The 9403-nt window shown below is 72.2% G+C and overlaps 2 protein-coding genes across 2 annotated transcripts in view; one reads left to right on the top strand and one right to left on the bottom strand.

Annotated features, from left to right (window-relative positions):
• Window positions 1-22: 22 nt before the first annotated feature.
• Window positions 23-7839, bottom strand: MICPUCDRAFT_38040 (uncharacterized protein; the record flags this gene model as incomplete). The annotated part of the gene is made up of 4 exons (XM_003055579.1): window positions 23-990; window positions 1118-5820; window positions 6004-7456; window positions 7749-7839. The coding sequence occupies 4 exons, from the start codon at window positions 7837-7839 to the stop codon at window positions 23-25; spliced, it is 7215 nt and encodes a 2404-aa protein (XP_003055625.1).
• A 353-nt stretch (window positions 7840-8192) lies between these two features.
• MICPUCDRAFT_49400 (uncharacterized protein) overlaps window positions 8193-9403 on the top strand; it is a 2169-nt gene continuing 958 nt past the window's right edge. Inside the window, exons 1-2 of the mRNA XM_003055035.1 lie at window positions 8193-8275; window positions 8493-8977. Coding sequence (XP_003055081.1) covers window positions 8212-8275; window positions 8493-8977 — 549 coding nt within the window. The 5' untranslated portion in view covers window positions 8193-8211. The remainder of the gene's footprint in view (window positions 8276-8492; window positions 8978-9403) is intronic.

Here is a 9403-nt window from a genome sequence, read left to right on the forward strand (position 1 = left end):
CTAAAAAAAAAAATCCTTCCTGCTACGACCGCTCGCTCGCTTCGCTCTTCTCCTCGCTCTGCGGCCCCCACTTGATCAAAATAAACCCGAACGCTAAGAAGTCGTACAGCGTGTGCGTGAACGCCGCGGTCCCCAACCCGTCCCGCACGTACTCCAGACCGAACAGCGCGCCCGCGCCCGTGGCCCAGTAAAAGTACGCCGGCGTGATGGCGTGCAGCGCGCCGAAGAACACGCTCGTGGACGCGAGGACGAGCGCGGACGACGCCTCCGCGGGCGCGCCGAGCTCGAGCAGCTTCCCGTCCGCGAACGGCATCAGAAACCCGCGGAAGAAGGCCTCCTCGCCGACGCCGGCGCCGAGCGACAGCGCCAAGACGCCGGGAAGGCCGAGCGGCGCGATGGACGGGAGCACGCCAGCTTTGAAGATATCGCGCACCTCGCCGAGCCACTCGTACTTCTCGTCCTGCGTGATCGCGAACGCGAGCGTGCCCAGGAGCGGGAGCGTCCACAGCGACGCCTGGTCGACGTTGCACGCGCGCATCGCGTCGAGGACGTCCGGGTGGACGCCGAGGAACGACGCGGCGACTTGCGAGCCGACGCCCATGAGAACGTAGAACGCGGTGCTCGTCGTGATGAACGTCATCGGGTCCACGTTCTCGACCTCGACGACGTCTTCGAGGTCGTCGAGGGGGGCGGGGGTTGGGGCGGCGGGGTCGTCTTCGCCGGCGCGCGCGACGACGCGACGCGATCGGAGGCGTCGCGACGATGGCGACGACGACGACGATGATGATGATACCGAGCGACGACGACGGCTACCGTCGGTCGGCGTCGTCGCGCGCGCGCGAGCGAGCGCGGGCGACGCCGCCGTCGCGAGGCGGCATCGCGCGTGGCGCGCGGTCCGCGTCGCGACGACGCCGAAATCGACCGCGTGAGCCATGCGCGCGGTGGTCGCGCGCGAGGATCTGTGTCTGTGCGTCGCTCTTATCATATCGTCTAAATAAAAAGTCGTCGCGCGCGTCGTCACATTATCACAGCGAACACTCGCTCATCACATCGCGTCGTCACAGCGCCTCGAACGCGACGATAAAGTCCGGCTGCCGTCCGTTGAACGCCTTCAGACGCTTCAACTTCGCGTCCGTCGGCTTCGTCATCGTCGCGAACCCGACGTTGCCGCCCGGCTCGATCACCTCGGCGGGGATGAACGCCCAGCACTTGACGCTCATCTTTTTCTCCTTCGCCTTGAAGTGCCGCAGCTCGCAGATGATCCGCAAACCGGGCGGATTCGCCTCGCCGAAGCGCAGCGTCTCGAAGTCGACGTGGTTCCCACTGTTGAAGTGCACCTCGTCCCCGCGCGCGCCGTTCGAGAGCATCGTCCGCGGCGCCGCGAGCGCCGCGCCGTTTCCGTCGCAGAGCGTCACGCGCACGTTTAGCTGCTGCAACTTGGACGCGTCTTTTATTCCGCCGACGCGCTTCACGACGAGTCGCACGCCGCCGGCGCCGCCGCCGGCGCCGCCCGCCGCGCCGAACGACGTTCCGTCTTCCGCCGCCGCCGGGAGCTCCTCGACGGACGCCGACGGCGACGACGGCGCCGTCCCCGCGCCGCCGCCGGCCGCGAGGAAATCCGCAGCCTTCTCCGCGTCGCCGTCGAACCGCGCCAACGCGCGGCGGACGGCGCTCGGCTCGAACCCCATCGCCGCCAACTGGTCCGCCGCGTCCGCGTCGAGCGTGGAAGACGGAACGTCAACCGTCGCATCATCATCGCCTAAGATGCGCGCGCGCTCGCCCGAAGACATCGGCCCACCCGGGAGCTCGCCGCCGGCGACTCTGTGGTTCAGAAGGTGCATGAACAGCGCGTAGTCGTCCGCGTCCAACGTCGACCGCCCGGCGCGCGACGCGAGCGACCACGTCTTCGCCATGTCCGACTTGTCCAGCCCGGCGTCCGAGGTGAGCTCGACGAGCGTCGCGCCCGTCATGCCATCCGCGCCGGGCGCGACGTGAGACGCGTGCGCGGACGCGAGCGACGCGCGCTCGTCGGGGGTTAAGGCGCGGACGAACTGCGGTCCCGCCGCCGGCGTCGTCGTCGTCGCCGCGCCGCCGCCGAATCCGCTGTCGCCGCCGAGAAGCCTCGCGCGCTCCTCCCCGGTCAACGCCCCCGGCAGATCCCCCCCGTTCACCCTGTGCCTCAGCAAGTGCATGAACAGACAGAAGTCGTCGAGCGCGAGCCCGGACGCGCCCGGCGGCACGGTCAGCGACCATATCGCGCTCATGTCGGTCTGGTCGAGCCCCGCGTTTTTAGTAACCTCCACGAGAGAAGCGCCGGACATGCGTCCGTCGCCGGCGCGTTCAACCTCGCCAGAGTCCGTGAACCGCGCGTACGCGACGGACGCTTGCTCGCGCTCGGCGGGCGTCATCGCTGGGATGGCTGGCGGCGCGGCCGCGGGCGCGGCGGCGGCGGCGGGTGGGGGAGCCGCGGCGGAGCGCTCCTCGTCGTCGTCCGAGCTCGTCGCGAAATCTTCGACGCCGTCGCTGTCGTACGTCGGCTCTCGCGCGGCGGGTGAAAACGCACCCTGCGCGGGCGTTTCTTCAAAATTCGCGTCGAAGGACGCAAACCCGTCGTTCGCGTTCGCGTCGGTGGGCGTTTCTTCAAACTTCGCGTCGAAGGACGCGAACCCGTCGTTCGCGTTCGCGTTCGCGTCGGAGTCGTCGAAGGAGGCGAAGCTCGCCGTCGCGGAGACCGCCGCGGGTTCAATCTCAGACTTTGGCGCGTCGAACGCGGCGAACGCGCCGCCGGCGGGAGCCGGCGCGGCGTCGAAGGACGCGAACGGGTCCGCCTTCGCGTCCGGGGCGTCGAACGACGTGAACCCGCCCTCCGACGCGACGGGCGCGGGCGCGGGCGCGGGGTCGTCGAATTTCGCGTCGAACGACGCGAACCCGCCCTCCGCGGCGGCGGGCGCCGGCGCGGGGTCGTCGAATTTCGCGTCGAAAGACGCGAACCCGCCCTCCGCGGCGGCGGGCGCCGGCGCGGGGTCGTCGAACTTCGCGTCGAAAGACGCGAACCCGCCGGACGCGTCGTCGTCGCCGAAAGACGCGAACCCGTCGCCGTCCGTGGATTCGAACGCGGCGAAGCCCGCGGTCGCCGTCGCTGCCGTCGCGGCCGTCGCCGCCGTCGCCGCCGTCGCCGCGTCCTTCTTCTCGGCCTCTTCTGCTTCGTTCTCCTTCGCCGGCGCCTCCTCCGCCGCCGGCGGGTCGTCAAAGTCGGCGTCGAACGCGGACGTCTCTTTCCCCGCGCTGAACAGCGCCTCGGTGAGGTTCTTCGCCTCTTTCGACGCCGTCGCGCGTCGTTCATCCGGCGTGTCCGCGAAGTCCAGCGTCGCCGCGGGCGTCGCGCTGGGCGTCTCCGACGCGACCGGGACGGGTTTCGGCTTTGGCGTCTCCGACGCGACCGGGACGGGTTTCGGCTTTAGCGTCTCCGCGCGCGCCGCCTCCACCTCCGCCTCCGCCGGCGGCCTCTTCTCCTCCGCCGGCGCCGCCGACGCGGGCGCGCTCGCCGTCGCGGCGAACGCCCTCGGCTGGTACCCTGGCCTCGTCGCCGACGCCCTCTCGCCCGCGATCGGCGTGCTGTTCGCGGAGTCCGGGAGCGCCGTCCCGCCCGGCGTGTGCCGCGCGGCGATGATCCGCGACGCCTCCGCCTTGGCCGCGGCGATGCGCTCCCGCGCGGCTTTCTCCGCCGCCTCCCGCGCCTTTTCCTCGCCAGCCGCCGCCCTCGATCGATGCACCGCCGCCGCGTTCGCCGCCGCCTGCTGCTCCGCCTCCGCGGCGTTGACCCTCGCGTCGTTCGCCTCCGACGTCGCGCGCGCGACGGCCGCCGCGAGCGAACGCAGCGCGGCGAGGTTTTTCGTCACCGACGCGCGCGCCGCGGCTTCGCGCGCCTCCGCGTCGAGGCGGTCCTTCTCCGCCTTGTCCCTCGCGTCCTCCAACGTCTTCACCTGCTTCGCCGCCGCAGCCTCCCTCGGGCGCGTGAACCGGAGGCGTTCCAGCGCCGCGGAGAGCTTCGTCTGCTCCGCCGCGAGCGCAGCCTCGCGAAGCGCGAGATCTTCCTCCACCGCCGCGCGCTCGCCGTCGACGCGGCGATTCTCCGCGGCGAGTTTTTTCCTCAACTCTGTCGTCTCAGCCTCGACGTGCTTCAGTATCGCGGCGCGCGCGATGGACGCGAGGTGCGCGATCCCGTCCGCTTCTTCGCACGCCTTGGCGCTCGCGACGATCTCCGCCTTATCCCGCGCGATCTGATCGCGCGCGCGGCGTTCCTTCGCGTCCACGACGGCGGCGGCGGAGGCCCGCGCGGCGCGTTCGCCGTCGAGCTTGGACGCCCACGCGGAAACCTCCGCGACGTCGTTGGCGAGCTTCAGCGCGCGCTTCTCTCGCTCCGCCTCCTCGAGCTTCGCCTCCACCTCGAGCGTCGCGCGGAGATCCGCGAGCTGCTGATGAAGCTCCGCGAGCTTGGCGTCGTCCGCCGCCTTCGCCGCGCGGATGCTCTCGCGCGTCTTCTCCAGCGTCTCCTCCGCGACGAGGAGCTCCTTCTCCGCGGCGGCGCGGCGCTCCGCGGCGTCCGCCGAAACCTCCGCGGCTTTCGCCGCCTCCTCCGCCGCCTTCGCCACCGCGACGACCCTGACCGCGACGAGCTTGTCGAGGTCCGCCTTCAGATTGGCTCGCACGTCCTTCAGCGTCGCTCTCGCGTCCACCTCTTTCGCCTTGGCATCCGCGAGCTTCACCTCCTCCGCGGCGATCGCGACGTCGTGATCCTCAACCGCGGCGGCGGCGTCCGCGATCGCCTCCTCCGTCGCCGCCGTCGTCGCGACGACGCGCTCGCGCAGGCTCGCGAGCTCCGTCTCCGCCGCCTTCACCGCCGCCGCGCCGCGCTCCATCTCGCTCTCGAGCGACGCCTTCGCCTGCGCGAGCGCGCCGCGCGTCTTGGCGATCGCGGACGCCTCCTTCTCTTGCGCCACCTCTCGCGCCGCGCGCTGCTCCTTCACCAGCTGCTCCGCGTCGGCGAGCTCCACGGAGAGCTCCACGAGCCTCTGCGTCGCCTCCGCGGACGCGTGCGCGTGCGCCGCGCGGATCTGCGTCAGCTCAGCGGTCGCGGTCGCGATGTCCGCCTTGATTTTGTCCACCGGCGCGGCCGCGACGGCGACGTCGGCGTTCGCCTCGTCGACTTGCGCCTTGACGGAGGCCACCAACGCGTCGTGCTCCGCGCGCGCGGTGAGCTCTTCCCTTTTAAGGCGCTCCGCCTCCGCCTTCGCGGCGGAGAGCGCCTCGAACGCCTCCGCGAGCTCCGCCTCCGCGCGCGCCTTGGCCGCCTTGGCGTTCTGATCCGCCGCGCGCTTGATCTCGTCAGCCTCCGCGGCGGCGGCGCCCGCGCGGTTTTTCGCGTGCGCCGACGCCTTCTTCACGTTGGCGTCGATCCCCGCGGCTTGATCGCGGACGCGCTCGAGCGCTGCCTCCGCCGCGCGCGCGTCCGCCTCGAGCCGCGCTGTCGCAGCCTTCGTCTCCGCCTGCGCCGCCGCGGTCTGCGCGCGAATCTTCGCCGCCTCGTCGGCAGCCGCGCGCGCGCGCGCCTCCGCGGCGGCTCTCGTCTCTCTCGCGCGCTTCGTCTCCTCGATCGCCGCGAAGCGCTCCGACTCCGCCGACTCCACGTCCGCCTCCGCGCTCTCGGCGGACGCGATCGCGCGCGTCGCGGCGTCCTGCGCGTCGCGCGCCTCGCGCTTCGCCGCGAGCGCGGCGTCCTTCGCCGCGCGGACGTCGTTCTCCGCCTTGGCGCGCGCCGACCTGGGTCCGTCGTTCAAAGCGACGTCGGGGTGGAGTTCATAGGCGTCAGAAGCGGAGTTGAAAGGCGTCGCGGTCGGGCGTTGAACGCGAGGGGTGCGCGGAGAGATGCACCGGGCAAAGTCCTTAAGGATCGGCGTTCACCACGCGAACGCGGTCGTATGGGGACCAGTGTGTGGAACGCACCGCGCCTCGTCGTCAGCCTTGGCTTTGGCGAGGTTCGCCGCGCGCGTCTCCGCCTCGGCGGTCTGGAGCGCGTCGCGCGCTTCCGCCTCCGCGCGCATCACCTCCGAGTCCGCGCGCGAGCGGGCTTCGCGCGCGTCCGCCTCCGCGGCCGCGCGCTTTTGTTCCTCGAGTCGGACGGCGGCGTCGCCCGCCGCGCGCGCTTCGCGAGCGTCCGCGTCCGCCTTGGCGCGAATCTCCGCGGCTTCCGCCTCCGCGCGGCGCGCGGCGTCGTTCGCTCGGCGCACGCGCTCTTGCTCCGCGGCGCGCGCGCGTTCGGCGTCCGCCGCCGCCTCGGCGGCGGCGGCGGCGGATGCGGCGGATGCGGCGGCGGCGGATGCGGCGGATGCGGCGGCGGCGTCCGCGCGCGGCGGCGGCGCTTCGAATCCGGATTGGAACCCGCCGCCGCCGCCGCCAAAGTCCGCGGCGAACGGCGGCGGCGCGGCGGGCGCGGACGCTTCGCTGCCGAAGTTGCCAAAGTCGCCGGCGGCACCGCCGCCGGCGCTCTGCGGAGGCGCCGCGAACGACGACGGACCGCCGAACGATTGCGGACCGCCGAAGCCTCCTCCGCCGGCGTCGAACGAGCTCCTCGACGGCTCGAACCCGCCGCCGCCGCCGCCGCCGCCGCCGCCAATGGAGAACATGTCCTCGGAGAGCGCCGCCGACGGAGCCGGCTGCGGCGGCTGCGGCTGCGCCGCCGCGGGCTGGATCTCCGACTGCGCGCTCTGTTGGCTCGGAGGCGCGTCGAAGGTCGCGCCGAACCCCCCCCCGCCGCCGCCGCCGTCCGCGAACGGGAACGCGTCGAAGGTGGCGCCGAACCCGCCCGAGCCCTGGTCGCCTCCGAACCCGTTGCTCTGCGACGACGTCGACGGCGGCGGCTGCGGCGCCATTCCGCCGCCGGGGGGACCGAGCGGCGGCGGCACCGGCGCGGGCGTCCACCGCTGCGACGCCGCGCCTCCGGCAGCCGCGCCCCCCTTACCGCCGATCGCTGCGTACGTCCGATGCATCGACGTGCAAAACTGCTCCCGCGTCACGACGTCCGACCCCCCCGCGCACGCGCTCACGATCTCCCGGACGTCCGACTCCGGGAGCTTCGCCTTGCACAAGAACGTCACCGCGGCCTCGCGCGGGATCGCGCCTCGCCCGGACGCGTCCAGCGCCGCGAAGTGGCCCGAGTATTTTTGAAGCTCCTCCGGCGTCGGCGGCGCGACGCCGCCGCCGCCGCCCGCGCCCGGTCCCCCTCCTCCTCGCTCGAGCGCGCCCTGGGCCATGACGAGCGCCTCTCGGAACGCCTGCGGCGCCATCGTCGCCGCGCCGCCCGTGGCGCCGCGCCAGATGACGCTCAGCTCGTGCTTCGGCAAGCCGCTGCCTCCGAAGAACGCCACCGCCTGCGCGCCGGTGACTTCCCCGGTGCCGTCTGTCGCGGAGGGACGAGAGGGATGAGATGGGATGGGATGGGATGAGATGGGATGGGATGAGATGGGATGAGACGCCGCGACGCGACGCGACGCGACGCGCGCAGGCGTCGATGACGTCGATCGGTCGGCGGCGAGCTTCCGCGGCGCGGCCGCCGACGCCATCCGCGGGAAATCAATCGTCGGGCGCTCGGAAGGGACGACGGACGCTGCGATAATTCTGCATTGCGAACGAATCGGCCGTCGTCGTCGCGGACGCGCGGGGATCGGGGCCGCGCTCGCGTCCTCGCGCACCTGAATCCGCGAGCTTGAACGCGCTGAACAGGAGCTCCGGGTCGTTCAGCGTCGCCTGCAGCGACGCCGGGTCCCACTGAAACGACGCCATGGGACCGATCGCGATGAGACGCTACCCCGCCCTAACCCTCGAGGGACCGACGACCCTTCCGCGCGACGCGATTCCGGCGCGGACGCGGCCGACGCGGCGCGCGTCGCGGGCTTCTCGCGCTTCCCCGGGGCGCGATCCGTCCTGACACGAGGTCGCACGACGCGCGCTCGCGGTGTGGAGCGACGTCGTCGCGTCGTCGCGCCGTGTGGTGTGTCGCGGAGGACGCGCGCGAGAGCCAATTTCCAGAAGCAAGACGAGGACGCGACGGGACGAACTCCAGTCGGGCGCGACTGCCGCCCGCGCGTGTTCGACAGACGACGAACTCGGGGCGGCATCGATCGATCACTGCGCGGGACACCGACGCACGCGACCATGGAGCCCGCGAAACCGATCAAATTCACCGTCCTCGGCGACGCGATCGTCGACGTCAGCGTCGGTGCGTCCCGTCCCCGCGGTCTCCCCGTCGCGTCCCCGACGCGAAAGGGCGCGACGACGACGACGACGACGATTGTCGTCCGAGCGACGACGATTCCCACCCGATCCGCCCTTCACGCCCTCGGCGTCGCCGTCGTCCCTCCTCCCCCCCCCGTCCCCGCCCCTCGCGCTGACGCTCCCCCGCCTTCCCCGCGCTTCCCCGTCGCGTCCTCCCTCAGGCCCGCTCGACGCGTTCCCCACCCCCGGCGCGGACGTCGCCGCGTCCGCGATCGCGCTCTCCCCCGGCGGCAGCGCGCTCAACACCGCGTGGCACCTCGCGGAGCAGGGCGTCGACGCGGAGCTGCGCGCGGCGGTCGGGAAGGACCGCGCGGCGAGCGTCCTGACGCGCGCGCTCGCGGACGAGAGCAAGCTCCGCGACCCGTCCAAATCGATCGCGACGCTGAACTACCACGCGACGGCGTCGTGCGTGACGATCGCGGCGGGCGCGAAGACGGAGCGCGCGTTCGTCTCGTCGCCCGGCGCGGCGCGCGCGGCGACGATGAATCAGCTCCTCCCGGACGGCGGCGACGCGGACGCGCTGGACGCGACGCACGTCCACGTCGCGGGGTTTTACGTCTGCGAGGGCGTGCACGGTGGACTCGCGGGCGTCGTTCGGCGGCTGAAGAGCCGAGGCGTCGTCGTGTCGATGGATCCCAACTTCGACGTGCGCATTCCTCACACTGGTCCCCATACGACCGCGTCGGCGTGGTGAACGCCGATCCTTAAAGACTTTGCGCGTCATCTCTTTTCGCCCACACCTCGCTTTCAATCCCCACCCTCGACGCCTTTCAACTCCGACTGACGCCTTTCAACTCCACCCCGACATCATCTTCAAGGCGAACGGCGGCTGGACTAACCGCGCGATGAAGCTCGCGATCAAGGGGCCCTCCGCGGTGGACGTTCTGCTGCCTTCCGAGGTCGAGGCGTGCGAGATCACGGGAAAGCCCACCGCGGAGGAGGCGCTCGACGCGTTGCTCGGCGTCGCTGAGGGCGAGGGAGGAGGAAAAGGATCCCCCGACGGCGTCAAGCTCGTCGTCATCAAGCGCGGCGCCGCCGGCGTCCTCGCGGGCGACCGCGACGGCGGGCGGTG

Source organism: Micromonas pusilla, assembly GCF_000151265.4.
Source record: "Micromonas pusilla CCMP1545 genomic scaffold MICPUCscaffold_1, whole genome shotgun sequence".
In the NCBI taxonomy this organism is placed as follows: domain Eukaryota; kingdom Viridiplantae; phylum Chlorophyta; class Mamiellophyceae; order Mamiellales; family Mamiellaceae; genus Micromonas; species Micromonas pusilla.